The sequence below is a fragment of the Panthera pardus genome, unplaced genomic scaffold, assembly GCF_024362965.1.
Source record: "Panthera pardus isolate Hobbes unplaced genomic scaffold, ASM2436296v1 HiC_scaffold_24, whole genome shotgun sequence".
Classification (NCBI taxonomy): Eukaryota; Metazoa; Chordata; class Mammalia; order Carnivora; family Felidae; genus Panthera; species Panthera pardus.
Window position 1 is genome coordinate 134,803,570 of NW_026526810.1, and position 26,134 is coordinate 134,829,703.

A 26,134-nucleotide genomic window follows, 5' to 3' on the forward strand; every position below is an offset into this window, starting at 1 on the left:
TCCATGGGATCCTAGATCGAAGGCGTTTCAAAAGCATATCGTGGGTTTGTTCTGGAACACCCCCCGTTCAGGGGTCAGGATGTGGGTCACTGTCTGGGCCCAAGATGCCCTCGTGGTGGCGGTCCCCTGGGGGGGGGGGGCAAGGTAGGGCTACATTCCTTCTCTCACTTTGGGAGTGGGTCGGGGCTGTCCCCATGGGCGGCCAGGGGACCTCATGCTTCTGCGGGCTGAGCTCCTGTCACACCCCCTTGTGTGGGGGCCCCTGACTGGACCTGCGGCCGCCCGCGGGAGGGGGGGGCCTGTCCACACTTGGGCGGTGAGTAGTTGTCAGGTGCGCTGTCGCATGTTTGAGAAACAGGCTTGGCCTGAGCCAGGCCTGAAGGCTAGGGGGTGGGGCGGGAGGGGAAGCTAGGTGACAAGAGAGGTTGATAGCCTTACCTGGGGCGGAACCTGGGGCTCCCCCGGGTCCCCGTTAGAGCTCACTGGATGCCAGTGCTGTTGGGAGGCGGGAGGTGCTCATTCAGGCCTGTGTGCCTGAGTGCTGGGGACCACCGTCCAGAGAAACCACGTGCTTGTCTATGCACCTCTTTCGTGGGGTTCGTGATGCCATAACCCATCCAGCACATCACTTAATACTAACTTTCTTTCTTTTTCTTTCTTTCTTTCTTTTTTTTTTTTTCAGGAGGAAAATGGTTTGTATTCTGTTTTTGTGTTTTTTTTAACTCTTTCTGGGACGGAGGGGACGTGATCACCCAATGATTTTGCCTTGTCAGTGGCTCTTCTAGGCGTGGGGGCTGCCTCTGTTCTCTGTCAATGGGCATAAGCGCCCCTTGGTTGGATTGTGGCAGGGGACACAGGGAGGCCAGGACATCTCCGTCTGCTGGCGTGGGAGGCGGAGACCACACTGTGCCGGCAGCCCCGTTAGTCCACATGCGTGTGTGTGCGTGTGCAAGTGTGTGTGCCCGTCACCGTGCGTGAGCGTGTGAGCTTCAGTGGGCGTCGGGCCGCTGCACTGTGGGGCAGGACCCGGGCTTCAGGCACATGAAGGGTCACCTGTCTACCCCCCAGTCACCTAGGGCAGCCCCTTCCAAGCAGGCACACAGGTTTGCCTGCGGGCCCAGCCTTGGGAACCCCTGGGGGCAGCCTGAGCTAGGGGCCGGCGCTGGGAGTGACATCCCCGTGGGTCCCGCCCCAAGACAGGTCACCACCACCAAGGAATTCGAGGGCCTCCAGAAGTGCCATCGGAGGACAGAGGGGATTTTAGGAACCAGGGGCCTTTGGACATTGTGTCTTGCTGACCCTGAAACCCCCCTCTCCTCTCGCGACCCCCGCTTGATGACAGGAAAAGGCAGGGAGACTGGCTGCCATTAGCCAGGGCCACCAGGCGAGTGGGGATCAGGGCCACTGACAGAGATGCTGGGGTCTTGCTGCTGAGCCTTTGGCCTTAGGACCCAGTTGTGGCCTCTTGGGGCCACTGTCAGGGGAAGATGCCAGGTGGGCAGACAGACAGACAGACGTGGCTCCTAGGGCGCCATGATGTCAGCTGTTTGAGGGGGTTGTTGCAGGGCCCCGTGACAGTGGCAGAGTGCGTGGGCACAGCAGGGGTGGAACAGCCCACGGTGACAGAGCAGAGGCCACCAGGGAGGGTTCCCAGTCCCGGCTTTGTCCGTTCCTGACTCTTCTGCAGCCACCAGCAGGTTGCCTGCCCTCTTTGGGTCTTGGTTCCCCTACGTTTATCCTGATTAAGGCTCCTAAGAAGTCCACGCACAGGGGCTGCGGTGGAGGACAGGAGCCCTGAGTGCTGGCTGTGCCGAACACTTCTTCTGTGAGCCTTGAGTCCTCATAGTGGCCCTGCAGGGTCCAGCGACAGATGAGGAAACTGAGGCAGGGGGAGGGGTGTGCAGCCGGCCAGCGGGGATCGGGGTGGGGATGCATCGCTGAGCCCCTGGCTTTGCACTTGGGGATCCTGACCATGATCTCTTGGTGCTGCTATCAGGGGTAGATGCCTCGGATGGATGGATGGGTGGGCGACGGCCAGTCGCCCCTGGGGACCAGTGAGGGCGCAGAACGTGAGCCCCGCGTGCCGCCGGAGAGCCTGCAGAACTCTGGGCGTCAGTGAGGGACATGGTTTTCTTTAGGATGGGGTGAGGAGGGGAGGGCCAGTAAGGGAGACGGGGTGTCAGACTCCTGCAGAGCCCCTGACCTTTGAACCTGAGATCTGCTTGGTGATCTCATGGTGCCACCGTCACGGGCAGAGTCAGGAGCAGATCCCGACCTGGCGGGAGGGGTGCATGGCATGACAGGTGAGGGTCCAGGCCATGCAGGGGGTGGTCCCAGTTTTTTCCACCACGCCCCAGCTGCCCGGTGTGGAAGGTGGGGGCAGCTCTGTTCTTGGGGGTCAGAGGCTGCCGCTGGATGGGGAGCTGAGGCCAGGCAGGGTGTGTGGGACTGTGGGCTGAATGAGTGAGTGAGTGCCGTCCTCCCTTCTGCGTTCCCCCTGGAGCCCCCTCCCCTTCCCAGGGCAGTGCCCCCCCCCCCCCCGCCCTGCCCTTTCCCCCAATAGCCATTATGCCACTTCCAGGGCACTGTGACCTTGGCCTCCACTGAGAGTGGTCTCATGTAGGCAGAAAGGCCCAGGCAGGAGATGAGACTCCACCCCCAGGGGGAGGCAGCTCCCGGGGTCCCACCCCCATCCCAGCTTGTGCTCCTGGCATGTGGTGGGGCCTGTTTTGGGGGAGGGCCAGACTCCCCCTTTCCACTTGTCCCCCTCCTCCATCCTGCCCTACCTGTCCTCCACCTTCAGAACAAACCACAGAGTCAGATAATCTTTTATTTTGCTTTATTTTAGGGGTGGGAAGGTGGCGGGGGGGGGGGTCTCCTCCCCGTGGCAGAGAGCGGCGGTCTGGTAGGAGCTGGCTTAGCACAGTCCGCTGGCTGGTTGGGGCCTTCCTCAGTCTCTCTTGGCGCCCCCCCCCCCCCCCACACGCCGTGGACCTCCGGGCCCCTGTGCTGTCGGCGCCGGGAGGGGAGAGGGAGCCCCACCAAGTGAGGTCGCCCCCTCGGTGTCCTGGGAGTCCCGGGGACTCTCGAGGACGCAAGTTCGGTGAGTACTGGTACGTCGGACGTTCTGTGGAGAGGAACCGTCCAGGTAAGGACAGAGCTCAGGGCCAGGCAGAGTCAGCGTCAAGGGAGCTGAACCGGAGGGTGGAGGGTGGGCTGGCTTTGCAGGGGGGTGGGCTGGCTTTGCAGCGGGGTGGGCGAGGGAGGTGCCACGGCGCTCCACGAGGTGTGAGCGCGGGTGGGGGGCGGGGGGCGGGGGGATGGGGGCCCAGGGGAGCAGCGGCACCGGCGGCGGAGGGAGAAGAAGTCAGTGGAGCCCCCGAGGTCAGTGTCCCAGGGTGGCTCATGGTGGCCACTCGTCACTCTGGGGGGGGCGCGGGTCCCCGGCCCCTGCTTGCTTGGCTGCGTCTGCTGTGCCTGAGTCTTCACCTGGCCTTGGGTCATGGGGTCATCTGCTCACCACTGCTGTCTCCCTCATTGACGTCACTCCGGGCTGCAAGCCTGGGACCCCGGGCAGTTCAGACGGGACTGTGGTTGTGTGGCCCTGAGCCGGCTCTCTGGGTCTCTGATGGTCGGATAGCCCGTTGCTGTTGCCACAGACGCCGCCGCCCTTCTCGAAATGTTTGCCCTTCTCGAGGGGGTTCCCCTTGGGTCAGGAGTGGCAGGAGTGGGGCGGGGGCCGTCGCCGGGTGCGAGCGAAGCAGGCCGAGGCACGGGGAAGGCTGGAAGGAGACTCGGTGGTGGTGGTCGGGCGCGGGGCGGAGGAGCGGAGGGCTTCACTCGGGGCTCGCGTCGTCCTCGCCAGCCGGTGGCTCCTCCAGCCTCACGCCCTCCGGGGGCTGGCCCGCCGGCGTGTAGACGGCGGTCAGAAAGCGGATCAGGGCCCTGGCCGCCTGCTCCTGGCCCAGGGGGGTGGGCCGCCCGCCGGCGCCGCCGAGGGCCCGGGGCAGCTGTCGGCTCAGGAAGGCGAGGACCTCAGAGGGCGCGGGCAGGTGTCGGCGGGGGCCGCAGGGCCGCCTCGCGCACGTCGCTCTCCGGCTCGTCCTGCGAGGTGTCTTGCAGGCCGTCATGCAGGCCACACTGACGGTAACGTTGCAGGTCGTCTTGCAGGGCTTCTCGCGAGACGACATCCTCATCGCCGACGTGCATTTCCAGGCGGCGGGGCCCTCCCGGGAGGGGGCGGGCGCCCCCCGGGGGGCCGGCTCTGACCCCGAAGGACTCGCACAGCATCAGCCAGAAGCCGGGCGCGAACCGCAGGCCCCGGAGGGTCAGGGGGCGCAGGGCCCGCTGGGGGCCCGGGAGCAGCCCGCCCAGCTCCTCGGCCGGGACGGCGCTGGTGCCCACGGGGCGGGGCACCTGGGCGAGGAGCTGAGCCGCGGCGATGGCGATGCCACTGTCCGCGAAGAGGGCCGCGGCCTGGCCGAGGCGCAGCCAGCGCCTGGGCGGCCGGGCCAGCGCCGGGGGGGGCGGGCCGCGGGGAGAGGCGGCGCTTCAGCCTCAGCAGCACGAGGAGGGCCGCCACGGCCAGGGTGTCCTTCCAGAACAGGAGGCCGCGGAAGAAATGCAGAAGGACCGCCCTGATCTGGGCCACGCTGAAGTGGGCGAGGAAGCTGTTGAGGATTTGGTCGATGGGTATCAGGGCCAGGAACTCTTGCTGCAGGTTCCGCCCGGTCGGCGCGTCCTGCTTAGGTGCGTCTTCGTTCTCCTCCTCCTCCTCCTCCTCCTCCTCCTCCTCCTCCTCCCCGGAGTCTAGCGACTGCTCCCGGGGGGCGCCCCCCGTCGCGAACGGCGGCCTTGCCCGGGCGGCGGTGTTGCGCCGGAAAGGCCGTCGGTTGAGGTTTCTCGCGGGCGGCAGAGGCCGGCCCCCGTCTTGCTCGGGGCGCTCCATGACGTCGAAGTGGAAGTGTGAGAAGAAGAAGACCCAGTGGCCGGGGAGAAGTACGGTGAGCCTGTCATTATTCAGAGAGGCTAGATCCTCTGTGTTGAGAAGGATCATGATGGGCTCCTCGGTGTTCTCCAGGTAGCGGCACCATACCGTGAAGGCAGCCCTTATTGGAAGGATCTTCATCTCCAGTTGAGAGTAGGCCACTTCGATAGCCGAGATGTTGCGCGAGTAGAAGGCGCAGGAGACCCTCTTGCCGGTTTGGTCGTCTATTTGGACGAGGGAGGCGTGCAGAGCCGTCTTGGTGGCTCCCGTTTCCAAGTAGAAGGGGTTCTGCGGCTTGGGGTGGTGCAGGAGGGGCGCCTTGCGGAAAGCCCGCTTCAGGCACTCGAAGGCCTCCTGCTCCTCGTCCCCCCAGGAGAACGCGTCGCTGGTCAGCAGCTGCCGGGCCAGCGGCTCCGCGATGCTGGTGAAGCGCTCCACAAAGTGCCGGTAGGGGAAGATGAATTCGATCAGGTGTTGCAGGGACTTCTTAGAGCCAGGGGTGGGGTAGCCTGTCACGGTGGTCACAATCCTCTTGTTTAGCTTCACCCCTTTGGGGGTTATGACGAACCCCAGGAACTCGACGGTGTGTCGGTGGAACTGGCTTCTGTCCAGGGAGCAGTAGACGCGGTGGTGGCGGAAACGCACCAGGACTTGTCGCACGTGTTGGAAGTGCTCCTCCTGGCTCATGGAGTAGATCAGGACGTCCTGCCCGTAGGAGAGCACGAAGTAGCCTAGCATGTCCTTTAGGATAAAGTGGACCACGTCCTGCGGGATGGTAGGGTCTGAGGATAGCGGGAAGGGCTGGTAACTCTCTGTCTCTTGAGGCTCGAACCCAAACGCCGTTCTCCATACATCTTCCGCTTGGCGAATGCTCGCGCTTTCCTCCACGATGGTGCCCCGCAGCTCCAGCTTTGTGAACCATGTCGCTCCGTGTAACTGGTCGAACAGTTCTGGGATCATCTGTACGTAGTCCTGTCTGTTGGTCAGCATGTCCTGCGGGTCCCAGTATTCATCCCGCGGCCTGGCACTTTCTTGCACCCTGGCACCCACAGGTTCCCACGGCGCGATGGAAGGACATTCGTAAAAGGTCTCGCTGTGATCACTGTCTCCAGCCTGCTGAAGCTCAGAGGGCTCTGATTCAGAAAGATCATCGGATCCGTCTGAGCTTGGCTGGTCGGAAGTCTCATCATCTGCTTCCTTCGGGTTAAACACGTCGGCCAGGTCGGAGTACAGGGGCGGCAGTCCGGGCAGCAGGCTTATGGCATGCCTTTCCAGCGCGATGCATGGCGGGGGCGGGCGGAAGCACTTCTGCAGACAGTAGGGAGAGTGGAAGGTGCAGCGGCCTTTGATCCAGTCGACTTCGGGGCTGTGGGTCCTGAGCCAGTTGACGCCTAGTATCACGGAGAAGTTGGGGGACGGAACGATGTCGAATTCGATGGGCTCCTGGTGGTTCTGGTGAATGCACACCAGGGGCTCCGTGTGGAGCCAGACAGGTTCGTTGCCGACCAGGGAGCCGTCCACGCTTTGGACCATCTGCGGATAGGGCTTCTCGTAGAGCTCGACGTAGTGCTCTTGGGCGAACCTCTCATCCATGTAGTTGCCGCCTGCCCCCGAGTCCACCAGGGCCTGAACCGCGACACTGTGGTAGGGGTTCACTCTGATCAGGAGCAGCATGAAGAGATGGTCGCGGCTGATGACGGGGCGGCGGTCACGGGACAGCCAGCTGCTCACCATCCACCTCTCTGGGGCAGGTGAGTCGACCCAGGTCAGGTTCCGCGGGCGGGCCTCTGGGGGCAGCCTGAGCATTGCCCTCCTCTCTGCCAGCTTCTCTTCGATCTGCAGGACGAGCACAATCAGGCTGTCCAGCGAGTCCGGCTGAGGGACCCTGAACAGATGGTGCCGGATCTCCTCGTTGAGCCCCTGGCACAGGTGGGCTTGCAGGACCTCATCCGACCAGCCCAAGGTGGGTACCAGGCCCTGGAACTCGTTGATGTACTCCGTGGCGGTGCGAGTGCCCTGCCTGATGTTGAACATGGCGTCTTCCGCCACACGCAGTGCCTGTCGGTACTCGAACATACCTGACATGGCCTCTAGGAAGGCCGGGAAGTCGTCGATCAGGGGGCTGCCTTCTTGCACCAGCGCTGTGGCCCACTCTAAGGCCATGCCCGAGAGGTGGCAGATGACGTACCCCACTCGCAGCCGGTCGTTGCAGAACATTCTCGGGTAGCTCTGCAGGATCAGCTGGCAGAGCACGATGAACTCGTGGTATTCCCTGCGATCGCCAGAGAAGCGGGACGGGACGGGCAGTTGGCCTGCGTGGATTCCTTTCATCAAGATCTCTTCCGCCACTCTCTGTTGCTCTCTGAGGTCTTGCATGCGGAGGTACAGCGAGATGATGGATCTCACCGTGGCCATGAACTCCGAGGTCTCGGAATCCTCCTCCAGGCGCCCCTCCTCTCTCGTGCTGGCCAGGTCAGTGTCGTCGGCTTCCTCGTCTCGGGCTCCCCGTGGGTCGTCTGATGCTCCTTCCATCCCGCCAGGTGCCTCGCTGGATGGATCCCCCACTTGCTGATGTGAACCATTGCGTGACTCCTCCAGGTCTTGGAGTAGGTCATTGGGTGGATCCTTTATTTCCCTACGTGGGCCACTGGATGGCCCCTCCATGTCTTGGCGGAGATCAATGGGCAGCTCTTTCATTTCTTGGGCCGGGCCCCTGGCCGGCCCCTCCGCCTCCCTCGAGCCGCTGCCTGATGTCTCCACGGTGGTGTTGGATGAGCCCTCGGAGGACTCCATTTGTTTTGATGATGGATTCTTACGCTCCATCATCGTCTCAAATGAGTCTTCAGAGGGTTCTATCATTTCGTCGGATGGAAAGGAGTGTTCTCTGAAGACTGGTAAGGTTGTGACGCGTCCGGTCAGCGACTGGGACCGCAGCGATCAGAACCTGGGAGTGGGAGGCGTGGGGTGGGGGTGGGGGGGTAGTAAAGGCAGCTGTTTAGGGACTCACGGGGTCAAGGTTAGGTTCTCTGGGCCAAATCAGATGCCCGGCTCATCAGAACAGAGAGAAACTGGGGAGAGCCTCCCATGCCCAACTTAGGGAGCCCCAGGGAGAGAATATCTGTCCGCCCCTGACCTCCTCCCTAGTCTCCTAGGCTTACTGGGCCTATCTGGCCCGCCTGCTTCCCCCCCACGGCTGTGAGAAATTCACAGCCCATAAATTCTGTGAAGCGGTAGGCCCAGAGCGGCCGCCGTGGCAGGCAGGCAACCTGGCAGGATGCGCTGGCCGCTTCATCTGCCCCTGGCATACGTGCCTGGTCAACCCTCCCTCCCTTCTCTGGTCACCCAGAAGTTACAGAGGTCATATGTCAGTGCCATCCCGGAGCAAGCCCGGGCCCCCCCCCCCCCCCCCCCGGTTGTGAGGTGGGAATCTCTAGCTAGCTGGTGCCAACTGTTTAACAAGGTCAGGGGAAGGGGGGGTGGGTGGAAATGGGCAGGTTGGCCCCAATCCCATCAGTTGGGTCAGCAGCCAAAAATAGCTCTCACTTCCTCCCTCAGATTCACAGTAGATATTGGGCTGGTGCTGGGGGAAGGGCAGATAGAGACAGTTGGCTTTCATTTCTTCCCCGTACACGTCTACAAAAACCCTACTGTGCGCCAGAGACTTGCACGCGTGTGACTGGGTTCTAACTCAGATGTTTGGCTGATTTCTCTTACTCTTTATTCAGTTTCCAATGTCCGCATCTCTGAGCTGTCAGGGAGATCTGCAGATCCTGTCCCCGCCCCTCCTAAAACTGCCACTTTCCCAAGATCAGCCTCTCTGTGGGAGGGGGGTTCAGGGATCAATTCTGCGTGTGCAGACATGTGTACATGCCCCTCCGGTCTTCCCAGGCAGGCTGGTTTTTCCCTCTAGCAGACCACCCTCCCCATCACCCCCCCCCCCCCCACCTCGGTGTCTCTAGTAGAGCTGGGGTAGTGAGTAAGGGGTGGGACAGGGAAGGGCATGAGGTGTCTCTGACCTCTAATTGTCTTGGAAGGGAATTTTGAAAGTTGAGTCATGGGTGGTTTTAGTGGGCTGAGGCTGAATTTAAAGCGATGTTTTGGTTTGGGGTTATTTGCACATTTCTTCTCCGCTGGGAGAGCAAATTGAATTCTGGTTATCCGAAAGATTAGTTCTGTGGTTACCACTCTGTCTACATTTAACACCTTTTGTTACTTGTCAGTTTCCTTCTTAGCCACGGGGCCCATCTATTAGGAAAAAAAAAAAAAAAGCATTCCCTCATTGGCTAAAATCCAAACTTCCCTACAAGATACGCGATTCTGATCTGCTGTTTCTCAAAATTAAGTACGTTCTTGTTAGCGTGACTGTTAAATTCGATCCTGCAGAGCCTCTGATTAAAAGGTTTTGTTGTTTATTTACTGTTCACAATATGAAATCCAAACCTTTTAGCGTAAAAATTCCTGACACAGAAATTCACCAAAATCATTTTTTGGCTAAAATGTAAAGGCCTTAGAATAATAAATTCTGCACATGTCATTCCTCAAGGTAGAGATTACATTTTTTACCATGATGCACCAGTTATGTATAATCACCATCGTCATCATCGCGTCACCATTGACATCTTCACCGTCACCATCATAACCATCGCCATTGTCACCATCGCCGCCGTCACCATCGTCACCATCGCCATTGTCACCGTCACCATCACCATTGTCACCATTGCCATCGTCACCATCGCCATCGTCACCATCACCACCGTCACCATCGCCGTTGTCACCATTGCCACCATCACCATCGCCATTGTCACCATCGCCATCGTCACCATCGCCATCATCACCATCGCCACCATCACCATTGCCATCGGCACCATCGCCATTGTCACCAACACCATCACCATCGCCATTGTCGCCATCGTCACCATCACCATTGTCACCATCGCCATTGTCACCATTGCCATCATCACCATCGTCACTATCACCATCACCATCGCCATTGTCACCATCGCCATCATCACCATCACCAATGCCACAATATATACATAGCACAGTACCTACATTAACTCATTTGTCCTCGTTGAAGTCCTATAAGGCATTTGCTATAAAGTACGATTCCAAGTTCCTAATGTAAAGTTCTGATTGAAATACAAAATTTGACTAATTCATCTGCAGACTCATCTATTAGAAATCAAAATCTCCTTACATCTCTTAAAACCCTTTATTGGCCAAAACTTAAAACTTGAAAATTTGAATTGGCTGAAATTTAAATTTTAAAATGGAAAAATTTGAGTTGGCTAAAATTTAAAATTTCAGATATAAAATCTGTGCATGTCTTAAAACTGTTGAAACCCTTTATTGGCTAACATTTAAAATGTGTTGGCTAAAATTTTAAATTAAAATTTAAAATGAAATCTATCTCTCTTAAAACCCTTAAAACCCTTTATTGGATAAAATTTAAAATTGAAAAATTTAAGTTGGCAAAAATTTAAAATTTTAAACATGAAACCTGTATAGGTCTTAAAACTTTAAAAACATTTTATTGGCTAAACTTTCAAACAAAATTTTAGGGGCACCTGGGTGGCTCAGTCGGTTGGGTGTCTGACTTTGGCTCAGGTCATGATCTCACCATTCATGGGTTCGAGGGCTGTGTCCGGCTCTGTGCTGATGTCTCAGAGCCTGGAGCCTGCTTGGGATTCTGTGTCTCCCTCTCTCTCTGCCCCTCCCCTACTCACACTCAGTCTCTCTCTCTCTTCTCTGTCAAAAATGAATAAACATTAAAAAAAAATTTTTAAAAACTTAAAAATTTAAGTTGGCTTAAAGTTAAATCTTAAAATTGAAAAATTTAAATTGGCTAAAATTAAAATTTTCAAATATAAAATCTATATCGCTCTTAAAACTTTAAAGACTCTTTACTGTTTACAATTTTAAATATAAAATCTCAATATGTCTCTTAAAATCTTTAAGACCCTATATTGGTTAAAATGTAAACTCCTTAGCCAGATAATTTAAAAACTAGATTATACCCTTAAAAAAATTTTTTTTTTTTATGTTTACTTATTTTTGAGAGAGAGACAGAACACAAGGAGGGCGGGGCAGAGAGAGAGGGAGACACAGAATCCCAAGCAGCCTCCAGGCTCCAAGCTGTCAGCACGGAGCCTGAGGCGGGGCTTGAACTCATGAACGGTGAGATGGTGACCTGAGCCAAAGTCAGACACTTAACCGACTGAGCCACTCAGGCGCTCTTAGATTCTGCCCCCCCCCTTTTTTTTTTTTAAATTTTTTTTAACGTTTATTTATTTTTGAGACAGAGAGAGACAGAGCATGAACGGGGGAGGGGCAGAGAGAGAGACACAGAATCTGAAACAGGCTCCAGTCTCTGAGCCGTCAGCACAGAGCCCGACGCGGGGCTCGAACTCACGGACCGCGAGATCGTGACCTGAGCCGAAGTCGGACGCTTAACCGACCGAGCCACCCAGGCGCCCCAATTCTGCCCCTTTTAATATAAGTCCATACGTCTTAACATATTTACAGATTTGATGATATAACTGATTAAATCATTCACCTTTCTTGTTTTCAATCTAAAATCTAATACCCTTGGCATGTTACAAAAACCTGATCTTCATATGCTTTAGCATCAAAGGTCAAACTTTTGTCAGGATACATAAAAGTTGTCCCGTAACTGCTCTATTCAAACTTACGAAAGTTTGTTTTCATTGCTTCTGATATCAAGTTCCAATCATTTAGCATAAAATAAAAAGTTTTACCGTGTAATGTATCTGCAAACTGATGGATATAAATCCCCAAATCTTTCCAGGCCACTTCTTAAACTTAGTTTTGAAGTTTACTGGCTTAATTCCAAGCCTCTAAGCATTATATAAAAAGTTGACCGTGTCATTCCTCAAAATAAAAGGTCGCACTTCCTTGCAAGGTACACGAATTTGGTCTTGTAATTTATGCTTAATGCCTTATAAGATCGCTTAATCACCTATGAGATAAGATCTAAACTCCTTAGCAAAATATACACATATTGCTCTCTGATGTCTGCAGACTACTCTTCTCAAACACAGAAATCTTAGCATGTCACTCTCTTAAAATCTCTTAATGGCCCAAATCCAAATTCCTTAGCACAGCACAAATATGTATTCCCGTCGTTCCTCAAAATAGGTCCAAACTCCTCAGCGTGGTATGTAAACTCAGTCATAGAACCTCTGCCTAAGACCTGCCCCGCGTCTATACTAACTTGCTATAAATGATCCGGTTGGTTCAGCATAAAGTGCAGATGGGGCGCACTTGGGCCGAGGGGTACCTTCTCTGAGCTGCCCATGCAAGCTCTTTATCTGGTTCATCAAATCCAGACACCTTAGCATAAAATACATTTGACCCGCTAATTCCCCCGCAGACGAAACTCTCATCAGTCACTCCTTAAAACCCTTTACTGGCTAAAATCCAGCCGCCTCTGCATGAGGGTTCAAAAATGAGATCATATCCCTCCCCAAGATGAAATGCTCTCACATAAAATCACATCTCCTTGGCATGTTATAAAAATCTGATCATATTATCTGTACCATAAAAACCCAGTCTTCTAGCTCCGCCAAAATGCATAAGTTTGATCATGTAACTCCCAATTTAAGACGTTCCAAGGTTTCTGCATTGCCCGTAACATAACGTCCCAACTACTTAACATAAAATGCAACATTTTACCATGTAATTTATCTGCAGACTGGTCTATAAAAAAAACCCAAATCTCATCCCGTCATTCCTGTGAACCCTTCATTGGCTTAAATCCAAACTTATTAGCATGATATAAAAATTCGATCTTGTCATCCCTTAAAATAAAGTTCACACTTCCTAGCACGGCATATAAAATTTGATCCTGTAATTCCTTCTTAAAATCTTAACAGTGTCTCTTAATTGTGAAATTATGGAATAAAAGTCCAAATTCTTAGCACAGAATGTGAATTTTATTTTGTAATTTCTCTGCATAGTATTTATCAACCACAGGAAACTCTTCCCATGTCACTCTCTAAGAACTTTTCATTGGCTAAAATCAAATTTCTAGGCATGGACAGAACTCAAGTTAGAGCCTCAAAATAAATTTCAAATTTCTCTGCGTGTTCCCAGCGTTGATCATATAACTCTTACGATTGGAGTTTTTCAGTTTTGGTGTTGACATCCGTCAAACCTCTGAAAGCCAGACATTGGCACCCCTCGAGATATAAAGTGCAAAGGTTTTTGCAGGATACTTAAATTCGTGGCTGTTGCTTTTGTATTTACAGTTTTTCAATGTTCCCTGTGTTACAAAGTCCAAAGCTGTTAGCCTTAAAATACATTTTTTCCTGCAGATTTATCTTCCACAAGCAAAAATCTCACCATCACATTTCTTAAGACCCTTTGGCAAGAATCCAGACTCCTTAGCATGATATAAAAACTGGTTCTAGTCACTCCTCAAAATAAAGACCCCCCCCCTCCCCCACGCCACATCTATTCCTAGAATCCCGCTTAAAATCTTTTCCTCTATTTTCATCACTAACAACATATATCAACATCTCAGTATCTTCAATCACGGTGTTTGTAAAACCTTGCGAATTTCACGTCTAAGGCATAAAATCCAAATGCCTGAGCATGAAACGAAAATTGGACCAGATATTTGTTGCATTAAGAAAATCTTTACACTTGCTCTTCAAGTGCTTAGAAAATAAAGCTTCAGCTCCTTTGCACGAAAGCAACAATTTTCACCCTCCCCAATTTCTAGATGCAGTTCTTTGCTCCTTTCACACTTTACTCCTCAAAGACCGGGTTTCTTCCTTCCTGCCTCTAAACTCATCTTAATTTTAGAGTCCTGGCTCTTTTTATGTTGTTAAGCTAGTCCCTCTGTCTACATTTCATTAATTCATTACAGCAACATGTCCCGATTCTTTTTTCTGGGCCAGGCACTGTGTGCGCTCCCCGACTGGAAGAATTGGAAACAATCTTGCCTTGCAGAACGCCCCCCTAGCAAGGAGAAAAGGACCACACCCTCATGTCAGATGTCGCACTGGAGGTGAGTGCAGGGTCCTGGGGGGCCAAGATCAGGGATCTCCCTCTACTGCTGGCGGGTGTCTCCTTCGAGGCTCCGCTGGGCTCAGCTGCCTGTCCCTTGGGGAGGACTTTGGGCATTGTTGGGGCATCGTTTTGCAAAGCGGGGGTGCCTCTGCGCCCCCCCCCCCCCCCACGTCTGGCTTTCTAAGGTGGCTACGGGCTTCCTTCTGACTCCTGCCCTCCAAATGTCCATCTGCTGTAGGTGGAGAGCCCAGAGGCTGCCCTATCTCTTCTCTGGGCTCTCCAGAGGTAATAGTATTGGTCTGACAAATGTAGCTCGATAAATGCTGAGGTCTCAGACCTCAAGACAATTTCTTGAAGAAATATCTACTGATCTGGCATTTCCCACCTTAGCAAAAAAAAAAAAAAAGAATTAAAAATAAATAAAACTCAGGATTTAGTGCACCTGGTCTGGGTCAGAAGCACCCTTGAGGTCTTTGAGTCGGACCCTCTTCCCCCCGACACTCATAGACAGACACCCCGGCCTCACCACCTTCAGTGCCCAGAGCCTTCTCGGCCAGGTCAGCTCCCTGCTTGCTGCTGAGCAAGTGGCCCATTGGGTCAAGGCCGCCAGCGTGAGTCTATGAAGGGTTGGGTGTGGGGGGGGTGGCGGGGGGGGGCCAATCCCTCCGCGAATACCTCCTCGTGTCAGCTCACTTGTACAGTAAAGGAAATCTGATTTTAAAAATAGAGCTTGGAAGAGGAGATGGTGGGGTATTTAGGAGCAGAGTTGAGCCTGGGGCGGGGATCGGGGGAGAGGTGAGGACAGGGAGGGGGTGTGCAGCCCGAGTTGCTGAGGAGGAAGGTGGAGAGCCTAGAAAGAGGAGACGGGAGGGCAGAGGGGAAACGAGGGACCACGGGGGGGGGGGTCCTCTGACATGTGCTCCCCTTTCTTTCCTCCCTCTCAGACACCAGCACTGACCCCTGTAGCCTTGGCCTTCTGGGTTGCCAGAATGGTCGTTAGGGCTGGGGCCAGGTGAGGATCCTGGCCTGTCTTGGCCCGCCTCCAGGCTGTCCTCGGAGCCACTTGGGTTTGAGGGACACAGCCACCAGGTCTTGAGGGCTAGGTCCCCTTGAAATAAATGCCCCCCTCCCCCGTTTACTCTCTCCATTGCCCTAGACCTGCTGAGCATCATGACGGGGGGTGGGCACGCAGGGACACCAGCAGGGCTGCAGGTTGGTAGTGATTACTGTGTTAAACTAACATCGAGGTCAAGATGTGCCCTTGTTACGCCAGGGCCGGGACTCCTTGGTCTCCTGGTGTAGACCAGTGGTGAGGTCACTCTCCCCACTCTGCTTGCCAGTTGGGACTCCGAGGTGGCTCCCCGAGAGCCCCATGAGGACCTTGGGTGGGTCCTGGGTCCTGTGGACCCCTGTGGACCCCTGTTTGCCTCTTCACCCCCTGCCTTGTGGATTAAGACCACCTGGGCCCTACAGCTGGGAGACCCTTCTCATCTTGACCGAGAGCAGCCAGCTCTGGTTTTTCTTCCCTCTCTTCACCTGGGCACTGGGCCTCATGTCACTGGGAAAACAGTCTCTGGGAGGGGAGTGGCCGTGACTCGGGACAGACATGGAGTTACTGCAGAGCTGGGGGTCGCCCCAGGGCTTCTCCAGCCCCAAACCGCTGTGTGTGGGTCCCCATCGAGGCGAGGGGCGGCGCCCCCGACTTAGCAGTAGGCGGGTGGTCGATTCCCTGTCAGCCCTCCCTCCTCCCCGCTGCCTCCTCGCTTGACTGGCAGCTCCAGGGGGCAGCTAGCTGGATCACTCTGCCCAGAATAATCCTGGGAGGGACCGGGAGAGGGGTCACCCATGAGAGTGTCCTTCTTCCTTCGGTTGCCCAAACGGGCCAGACCAATCAGCTGCTCCCCAGGCCACGCTTGCCTTTCAAGGCAAGCGGGCAGAGGAAGGAGCTGGTGCCAGCTGCCCGCCTGGGACCCACGCTCACTTTGAGTGTGACCTTCTCTTTCTGGGCCCTCAGTTTACCCAGAATTGCAAGGAGGGCTTGGGCAGGGGGTGTTCTCACTCTGTTCCTATAGCTCGGGGGTCCTGGGAGGTGCCTGAGGGGTGACCTGGGGAGCAGCGGTAAGAAGAGGGGGTTGGCTGAGCAGGTAGAGCTCAGCGACCCCACCCTGACTCAATTCCGGAAGCTGGGGGGTCCTCATTACTATTTAAAGATAGTGTTAGAAATTGGGGATCCTCATACTATCTCATTTAAAGAGAGGTCCCCGCATACAAGTCGTGCCTGGGAGCACAGCCTGGCTGGTCCTGTCTGTGGTTTATCCTGTCTGACCTTGGAGCTGGAGGAGCGGGGCGGTTTCAGTGGGATCTCTTTGGGTCCCTCTGTGCCTGGTGTGGACGGGCCAGGAGCTGTAGGCCTCGGGGCAGAGGGTTCTTGGAGAAGGGGGGTGAGGACTTGGAGGGAGATGAGGGGGGCTTGGCCTCGGTGCAAGTGGAAATAGGGCCAGAGTGGGAGGCGGACTCCTTCCCCAGGGGAGATGGGCCCCTTGTAAGCTGGGAGACACTCCCGACAAGGAAAGGCCTGGGATTATCATGAGGACTCTTGGGACACCTGTTGTAATTGGACGGTCAGCCCTCAGAGGACATTTTCACGCCTGGGTCAGCTTTAATTTCCACACTCGCGCCATGAGGCAAGCGAGTGTGCCGGAGCCCCAGGGCCGAAGTGACTTGCCCCGGAGCTCTAATTAGCAGTGGCCGTGGCATCGGGAGCGAGACCACGGAGCGTCCCGGCCGCAGCCGGCTGATGAGGGAAGCTAGCGAGGGGTGGGCTGGGCACAGGTGGAGGCGAGTGCCGTCCAGACGGGGGCAGTTAGAATTCATTTATCGAAACCGATGTGTCCCCGGCGTCTGCTCTGTGTCGGGCACGATCCTCGCCGCCTGGCCCGGGACAGAGTTCCCATTGCCCCGCACTGAGAGAGCCCAGGTCAGGAAGGAAGAGACGGTGTGGAAAGTCAGGTGTTCCCGTTTCCACCGTGGAAGGAGAAAGCAGGAACGCGTGCCCTGGGTCGGGGGTGGACAGTGGCCGCTTGGGGACCCCGAGGGAACCTCGGCCAGAGAGCCTGTTTTCGTTCCACGGTATCTGTATGCTCAGCCTCGTGACCCGACGGGAGGCCAGACCAGAGGGGGGCCTCGGTGTCTGCCCCCATCGCCCTGAAAAGGTCACGTGGTCATTGCCAACTCGTTTTGGCTAATTCGGTTGTCGGCAGAGGGACAGGACAGCTGGCCTTGGACCTACTAATTATAGCCACTCGGGTGTTTGAGCGAGGTACCTAGTCCCCCATGTCATGTTTTTTTTCCTGCAGACAAACGATCCCTTTGACCTTTGTTCCTGAGTGCCGGCCGGCCAAACCCCTGTCCCATGTATTGCCCAGCACAGCGCCCCCCACCCCACCAACAAGCGCCCCCCCTCCACCGCCGGGGGGAGGTCAGCATGGTACCTCCATCCCAAGTCTTACCTTTGATGCAGGTGTTCAGCAGCTCTGATCCTGTCGCCTTGTCGACTGGAATCTGTCTTCTTTCTACAAAGTAATTGGATACATTTATTTCTTTAATCGTGAAAGTCCAGGCCTTGGGACGTGCGTGCACGTTTCCCTGTTCTAACCCCAGCCCGCTCCACAGCCTGCCTTCCTGCTTCTCTCCCAGGCCTGTGTCCCATTCCTACGTTCGGCTACGTCCGTCCTACGTCTTGAGTACTTACTATGTGCCAGACAGCCTGTGAAGGTGTTACTTTTATTGTCCCCGTTTTCCAGAAGAGGAACCTGAGGCTCGGGGGCAAATCTCGAATCGTTCACAGGCCTGACCTCATTCTCCAGCTGGGTCTGCCTGAGGTCGCACCTCCCATGGACGCACAAGCTACCGAGTCCACACTGGTGCTCGTGCTCAGCTCTCCCCCTGGACTCCCGAGCTCTTGGCAAGACCCCTGTTCTTGTCAGACCCCCAGTTGGCTCTCGGCAAATGCACATGAGAGTTGATGTGAGTCTGGGGTCTGGGTCCCTTGTGTGACCCTGAGAAAGACTCTTGTAAGTAGCATCTGCCCAGGCTGCTGGCCCTTCCCTCACCTGGGGCCCCGCCCATGGGGGCCCCCGTGGTGTTCTGTCCTGCCCCTGGTGCCAGTGTGTGCTTGCTATGCCATCCCACCCTCCCTTGGCACACAGTAGGGCTGCAGGCAGCAGGTGAGGCCCGAGGCGGCGTCTCCGAGAGGGGGGCTCCGAGAGGCGGGCTGAACTCTGTGAGCAGTCTCTTTTCCCCCCTCCCAGGTGGCTGGAGGTGAGACAGCTTTTCCCCCAGAAAGGGAGCAGATGCCTGGCCCAGGATCGAATCGAAAGGTCTGAAAAAATGCATTTATTTTTTCTGAGTTGTAAATTTGGACAATTTGCAAATGTGTGGACCCCTCAGAATGGAACTGACCTGAGCCTTTTATTTTGCAGTTGAGGCTCACTGCCCCCTGGATGGGCAGTGAGTCAGTGGATTCCAGAGGCCAGGGTGCGGCCCAGCCCTGGCCCCTGCACCCTCGGGATACCACACCTGCCCAGAGGGGAATGGGACCCTCCTACGCTGACCCCACAGCAGACCAGGTATGTGCGCCCTCTCTTTATACAAGACTCTGGGGAGGTAGAGGCAGTGAGGAGTACAGGGTCACATCGTATTGATATGGGAATATGATGAGAAACGCAGAATAATGCTGTTACTCTGTTACATGAAATCGATGGAGGTGTTAAAGTCTCTGACCATGATACACAGGGGTGCCGACAAGTGGGACATCTCTGATGGGGGCTCGGGGGGCCTGCTGGGGGCCAGACAGGGCCGGCTCCCTTGGGTGACCCTGGTCAAGTGACGGTGAATCCCCCTCTCCTTCTGTAGGATGGGGACAGCCATCTTCAAGTTGCCTTGACACCTTAGGTGGAATAAAAATAGAAAGCGCTTGGCACATAGTAGGCACTCGACACAGATAGAAAGAACTCTTCCTTGAGGGGCATCTGTCCCCGGCCTCTTTGAAAGCCCTCCTCGTTTTCATCGAACCCAGAGGGAAGACCAGGGGAGTAGGGACGGTCGGGGTCAGTGTTGGGATCCGGAGAGCCTTTTCTTGAGTCAGCTGTATGACGTGTACTGGCATTGCCTGGGTTTATGTAGCCTCCTGGAGGAGTGAATGTCTTCGTGTTGAATTACCCTGGCCCCGAGGTGGATGCAGGTGATGTCAACCTGGGTACCGCATTTTATTTTTATTTATCGTAAGTTACTTCCTATCTGAAGAACGATGACAGATACCCCAAAGTATTCACCGGGACCAAACCCAGGCCAAAAGAAAATACTATGTAATAAACAGCAGGGCCTCGCGTGCAGGAAAGACGATTAAGAGCTGGCAGACGGCTGGTTAACCTGTGCTCACATTTCTTCCGCACAAAGTCATGGTTGAAAATAGATCTCTGCCTGGCAGGGGGGAGGAAAGTTCTAGAAGGTCCCTGTCTGTGTTAGCGAGAAGACTCTAACCGATGGATGGGTTAGTGGCTCTGTGCAGTTGGAGGCCAGGCTGAAACCGGACAGAGGGCTCAGACTGATGGGATTTAAAGTTGGCTTAGTTTTGTGTTCTGGGCGGGGAGGCCTCTGAGCCTCGGCCCCTCCATCTGCGGACGAGACTAGGATGGGTTTTGCCGCACACTCAGCCCCGAGCCTGCTCGGGGATTCTGACAGCCGAGACAGCTGTGGAGGGGCCTGGGGAGTTGAGTCTGAGGCTTAGCGAGCAAGCAGGAGCCGAGGTGTCTTGGGGAGAGGGCATTCTGACGGGAGGCCACGGTGCCATGTGCTACCCAGGACAAGAAGGGGGGCAGATGGGTTAGAAATAAATACCCGTGCCCTTGAGCCTCGCTCCCTCTTGATTAGAGCTGGGGGGTGACCATGGCAGCTGTGGGTTCTGCACGGGAATCTCGCTGTCAGAGGACACGGCAAGGCCCCGGCTGGCTGCCTGCAAGCTGCGCGGCTGTTGACGCATGTGAGCCGAGGGGCCGCCGCTCCCCGGAGGCCCGCACGTCTCCTCCCCCAGGCCTATCTCATGTCGAATTCTCCTGGAATTCTCATTCCGGTTAGCTAATCCCTGAGAACACCGGCCAGGGCATTAACTTTTGGGGCCTCTTAAAGACCGAAAAGGAAAGTCCTCCCCGATGGGTGCATTGCAGACAGCCGCTGGGCGGCTCTGGAAGGATCTGGGGCCTGTGGGTGGCGAAATCGCAGCCGGCAGGCACATACCTGCTGGCCTCATGTCACTGACACGCCATCGGGAGGCCCCGGGGCTCCAGCTTGAGAACATATAAAATCGAAAACGGAATGATCTTTGAGATAAAATAAATCCCCGCCCCCCCCCCCCCATGTCTGCAGAGCTTGTTTTGGGGGTAAGTGCCTGATCCTGGGCCTTCAGCCAAAATGCTCATTTTGTTTTTGTAAAAAAGGAAAACAACCCCTCCCCCCACCCAAGCCCCACAAACAAATGGAAAAAAAAAAAAACAAAACAAACCCCACACAAAATGTTTATTTTAATTATGCAAGAAATGCACTGATAATGAATACACTCATTACTAAAAACTAAATACTGCACATAAAAGCTAAAGCCATCCGTACCCGCCCCCCCCCCCCACCAGGCCCAGGCCCAGGCCCAGCCCAGCTCCGACCCCCCCACCCCCCGCTCTCCCCCCACCACTGTTATCAGTTTCAGGTGCACGGCTCCAGATATTTTTCTGAGCACTTATGTACGTATATAAATAGATCTCTGAAATAGATGATTTTGTTTATTTTTTACACAAACTACATCACAGTGTCCGTTTCCTTCTGCGTAGCTTAGCATTTGTCTCCACACAGGCATCCGCTTGCAGATAATAAAGATCGACACAGCGTTCCTTAGAACACACCTTAGTACCCTGTAATCTGCGTGCACCCGGGTTGCTTTACCCCCCTCACCGCTGCCCTGAAAGCCCCAGGTCCTTACCCCGTGGGGACGGAGCGTGGCGGCAGGTGTCAGTAATTTCTGAGCCCGGGATCTGAGGATCAGCTCACAAGTGTTTATGACATTATCACAAATGAATATATGGATGCATAAATTAGCAAAATAAAAGAGGGCCAAGCCTGGACCAATGATGACGAAGTGTTTAGGAACAAAGAATCATGATTAATCCAGTTCTGCGCAAAATACTGAGGTCCATTAAAAGACAATAGGTCTCCGCTGTTACATTCTTTTTAAGAGCTGTTTAATATTCCGGGGTATGTAAGCACCATTGTTGATTAGACCCTCTCCTATTGTTCAAAATCCCAGCTGTAAACGTGCTGGGGGGCAGCGGGGGAGGGGGGGGTGGGGGAGAATGTGTCCGGATAGAAGCTTTGGTCAAAGTCCTGGTCGTTTGGGTGGGGGTGGGGGTGGGTCACAGGCTCATGGGTGTTTGTTCTATTATTTATGCAAAGAAATAAAAGTGAATCCATAAAATAAAAGTGATCCTTGCACAAATGAATGAGCACGTCATGAACCGAAGTTTTAATTCATACAATTTTGCTCAACCGATGCCCACTGAAAAGGACCTGAGCCGTTCCCGTTTTGTTATTGCTAACAGCCCTGCAACGAGCTTTTTTATAGCTCGGTCTGTAAACACATCCGTGGCTGTTCCTTTATCCCAACTTCTTGGAGGTGGGGTAGCTGGGTTAAATGGTTTGCAAAGTTTATTTTCACTGTGTGATCTTTCTTAAATGCCATTTTGACCTTGTCACTGTCTTGCTTTTAAATCCTCCCTCTGACTTCCTGGAACTTCTGGGATGTGATCCAAAAGCCTTAGCCTGGCACGTAGGACCCTTCGGGGTCTGGGTGGGAGCTTTCCAGCCTCTCCCCTCACCCCTGGTCCACCCCCACCCCTGCAGGCACACTGCGGGCCTGAGCTACTGCTCCTGTCTGTGTGGGCCCTGCCTTTTACACTTGGGGGCTTTGGCCGTGACCTTTCAACCAGCTTCTCTTGAGCCCTTAGGACCAGGCTTTGAAATGCACCCCATGGTGAACTGCCCCTAACACCTCCTTCAAAAGTCCAGCAAAGTACAGTCCCCCCAAAGGGCAATGCCTCATTGACATGTTTTCCTAGTTCAGGAGAAGGTTTTTTTTGCATTTTTCTAGAATTCATGACCAGCCACGTGTTAATCCCCCCCTTTCCTTCGTCCCTGTCCAGTGCCCTCGGCCCCCTGTGTTGCCCGGATCTGACTTCCCCGGACTGAAAAGACCTCCCATTTTCTCCTGAGGACTGAGCCGTCTGCCCTGCACACTGGGTGAGTGCTATGAATGCCTTCAGACCACAAACACACGCCTGGGAGCCCAGGCCTCCCCCCACTGCCCCAGACTGCTCTGTCCTGCCCTCTGGGGTGCAACACCAGGTTCCCTCCATGCCTGCCACGAGGACCCCAGAACCCTGGGTCGTGGTCCGTGAGTGAGGGATGATGGCATCTCCCGGGCGAGTGTGCTGTTGATGGGTTTGGGGGACATAATCATGGCCTGGCAATGGTTGATTGCGTCTTTTATGACCTTCTCCTTGCGAGAGGAAAAGGGGCCTGGTCCCAGAACCTAAGAAGGAGGTAAGTCTTCATATGTGACAGCAGAGCCACCGGCTGGGGGGATGGTGAGGGTTCCAGGGACAGGGTTGTGTTCGAGGAGCACAGGTTTTGGGGCAGAGGGACTGTGATGCCAGATCCGCATCACCCTGGGGTCAGAGGGCCTCACCTGCCTGTGAGAGGGACAAATGTCCCCCGAGCTGCTCAAGGTTTTGGTCCTCTTTTTCTCCCCCCCAGGGTGGTGGGTGGGAGCCACCCTGAGAAGCCGGCCATCTTGAGCACAAACCCAGCTACAGAACGGACATGGCGTGCATGTCCTTGGCAAGGCCCCAAGAATTCCTGTGCCTCAGTTTCCTGATCGGAAAAGCATACGTACACACCGCGTAGCGATAGGCATAGTGAGACAATAGCAGAAATAAATCACTCAGCGCAGTAGCGGCTGGAAAACAGGAGCTTTTCCCATCTCGGCCCGTCTGAAAGGCTTCACCTTCCCTCCCGGAGACCCGCAGAGGAAAATAAAAAGGCTGGAAGAGTATGAGCAGGGAATAAAGGCCCCAGAGCAGACCCCACCCCCCACCCAAGGGAAACACCGGCCTTTCTCTCTCAACACCCCGGGGCCGGGGAAGGGCTGCCCCCGCCGCCTTTCATTGGGTTCTCCTGAAAAGTTTGGCAATAGTTTATTTTATTTTCTTTTTTTTATAAATATATATAAAACGTCAGACTGCTCTTCAGGCAGATTTTTTAGGCTTGTGTTTTATAGACTTTGGCAAGGGCGGCTCGGAAGGAACAGTGGTTATAGTCTCCAGAGGTTAATAATTCCTGGAAAAACTTCTGGCTAAACCGGACTTCTCCTGAATTTCACAGAAAACGCTCCCTGGGCCGGGCCCAGCCTGAAGGAGGTTTTTGTGCGTAGGGCAGCCTTACCTAGTTCAAGCACGGGCTCGTGTGTTGCCTTTTACACAAAAGTGAACTTCCTCGGCTGCTGTGGGGCACAAAGACTCCTCTCTCCAGAACGTTTGGTTTATTTACTCTGCAGTTGCTCACCCAGGGCTGTTTGTGGAGCTGCTTAAGTCCCTGCCCCTCTGCCCTCTGCCCGCTACCCCTCTGCCCCGTAACCCCTGCTTCATGCTGAAACCCCCCCTCCCCACCCCCTCAGGCAGGGGCAGGGACACAAGGGCAGGGACAGGGACAGAAGCAGGGGAGCCCGCCTCTTTGTGTCTGGAGCTTTAATGGGGAGGGGAATAGTGCTTCCCTCTCAGCAGGAGCCCCTTCCCCAGCCTGCCTGCGCCCCTGCAGCCCCTGCAGCATCGGGGGGGTTAAGAGGTTTGCTGCCCTGTGGCCTTTGCCTGGTTAGGGATTGGGGTTAGGTGACTTTTCAGACCCACACCAGTGCAATTCTGAGCTCTTTCCTTGCACCACCCGCGACCCCTGACCAGAAACCTTTATTTGCAAAATTTCTCATGTGCGTGACTTCTGTTCCGCACCCCGCATTACCTCCCCTCCCCCATGTAATGCCGCAGCGACAGTTACGCATATGCAAATACCATTTTACCCAACATTTTCGAATGACAGTTTCAAAGCAATCCTTTAATAGATTAAAAAAACGAGAGCAGTGACAAAATAACAACAAAACCCCCAGGCTCTGACTAGCAGTTTCCCCAAGAGCTAACTCGCAGCTCCTAAGGGGGGCTGCGGGGGGCAGTCTGTCTGTCTGTGGGGAGCCAGCCTTCACTCTCCACCAGCAACACGCTGCTGCCCCCCCACGGCGGGTCAGAGCAGCTGTTGGGACCCCGACAGTGCCCCGGCTGGATTGGATTATCCGGAGCGGGACAATTAGGCTGCAGTGACAGGAGCTCCATCCCTGGGTCCCCAGTGTCTCTGCCCTCCCCAAATCCTACTGTCCCGTGGAAGCGTGTCCCCGCCTCGAGGGTGAGCTAGGGCAGCCTGGCCATTTCACAGACAAGGAACCCGGCCGGCCCCTCTGCCAGCCTGTCACACACACACACACACGCACACGCACACACACACACACGCACACGCACACACACGCACACACACACACACGTGCACGCGCGCTGAGTGCCTGCACTGGAAACAAAGACAAGAAAACTCCTTTAGAAACTGCAGAACAGAGCCTCGTCTGGGGAGGGGTCCCCTGATAAAGGCCCCATCCGCCCAAAGTTCCTGGGAACCGAGCCTCCGTGAATGGGCCTGGAGAGCCAGCGCCCGATGCGCCGTGGGCCTCATTCATCAACATGCAGGCCCCTGGGCCCCGTCACCGGGCGAGGGGGCTTTCACGAGTCCCCAGAGCATCCAAGTCATGGTCCAGCAGCCGGCTGAATCCGTGGCTGCGGCCCAGCCTCCAGAAAAGGGCCCTGCTTTTCCCATGACCGGGCGGCCTCTCCACTCACCAGACCCCCCTCCTCCTACTTCCCCCGCAGGAAGGCTCCCCCCACCCGCTGCACCAGCCTGTTGCCCCAGAGAGGACCCAGGCCAGCCTTTCTGGGCCTGGGAGCTGGGGCGGGCACTTGGCCACTCCAGGTGGCTCGGCCCGGCCCCCCCCCCGCTCCCCCCCCAGATGGGGAGTTGGCTGCGAGACAGCCCCCCGCCTCCCCCGCCCCCGCCGCCCCCGCTGGCCCCGAGCACTCACCCCCATTCTCTGCTCCTCTCCCTCACTGCCTCATTGTGACAGAAGCGCTCCACCAGCCATCTCGGTGCCTTTGCCATTCAGCTCAGGGCAAGGTACATGGGAAAGTCTGTGCATCCTTGCTCTGACCCCAGCCTGCCTCCTCTGCAGCCAGCCCCGCTCGGGACTTAGCTCTCTAGGAGCTTCTCAGAGGCCTAGACGTGCGGGCTGCCAGCCCGGGCAGGGAGCCTTGCTGCAGCCTCCCGGCCAAGTACCGGCCTGCCTCTCTCTGCTCGGATGCCTCCCGTAACAGGGAGCTCCCTCTCTCCCTGAGCAGCCCGCTCAGGGCTCGCACACCGAGCTGCTTTGCCGAGCCCTCCCCTGCTTCTGCCTCTGCCTCCGCCGCTCCGCCACAGCCCCCTGGCCCCCTCTGCCCTCGGCTCTTTGCAAGGCGGCAAGCTCACTTCAGCCTTCTCGTCTCCGGGCGGACTAGCAAGCCCCCCACCCGCCGAGGGATCAGATTTGGGGTCCCCGTCCCCGTCCCGATCACAGCCGTCTACACCTGTCCCGGGCGCCTCTGCCCCTGCCCCGCTTGGGTCTGGGACGGAGCCCCTTTGCCCTGCTGTTCTGCCGAGAGCCCAGGGGAGGGCGCGGGTCTCCCCTCCCAAGTCCAGCTGCTCGGATCTCTCTGTGAAGCGGCGTCTGAGCCCTCCGTTTTTTATGGCCCCTTTGCTAGTTGCCAGGGAGAACGCTCTCTATGCAACCCCCTGCCTTTTCTGCAGGAGCCGCTGGCGGCTGGCCGGCCCTGGTCAGCCAGCAGCAGCGGCAGCAGGCGGCCGCGGTGGGGCTGGGGGGCTCCCGAGACA

The 26,134-nt window shown here is 55.7% G+C and overlaps 2 protein-coding genes, 1 long non-coding RNA gene and 1 other non-coding gene across 4 annotated transcripts; 3 read left to right on the plus strand and 1 right to left on the minus strand.

The window, feature by feature from the left end:
- Positions 1–2,843: 2,843 nt before the first annotated feature.
- Positions 2,844–26,067, minus strand: RTL1 (retrotransposon Gag like 1). The gene is given in 4 exon segments (XM_019462275.2): positions 2,844–4,519; positions 4,521–7,931; positions 17,533–17,595; positions 25,293–26,067. Coding segments are annotated over 2 exon segments (3,810 nt in total). The 5' UTR covers positions 7,847–7,931; positions 17,533–17,595; positions 25,293–26,067; the 3' UTR covers positions 2,844–4,035.
- On the plus strand, positions 7,349–10,027 carry LOC128772843 (uncharacterized). The gene is made up of 2 exons (XM_053888742.1): positions 7,349–7,459; positions 9,531–10,027. Exon 2 carries the CDS (start codon positions 9,566–9,568, stop codon positions 10,025–10,027), a length of 462 nt encoding a protein of 153 aa, XP_053744717.1. The 5' UTR covers positions 7,349–7,459; positions 9,531–9,565.
- Positions 14,859–23,738, plus strand: LOC128773065 (uncharacterized). Its single transcript, XR_008417337.1, has 3 exons — positions 14,859–18,402; positions 18,505–18,651; positions 22,267–23,738. It is a non-coding gene; the product is annotated as an uncharacterized LOC128773065 (long non-coding RNA).
- Positions 21,189–21,265, plus strand: LOC128773360 (small nucleolar RNA SNORD112). Its single transcript, XR_008417624.1, has one exon. It is a non-coding gene; the product is annotated as a small nucleolar RNA SNORD112 (small nucleolar RNA).
- Positions 26,068–26,134: the final 67 nt, after the last annotated feature.

Coding starts and splice junctions, on each gene's coding strand:
- LOC128772843 (XM_053888742.1), top strand. CDS start 9,566: ATGTATAATCACCATCGTCATCATCGCGTCACCATTGACATCTTCACC.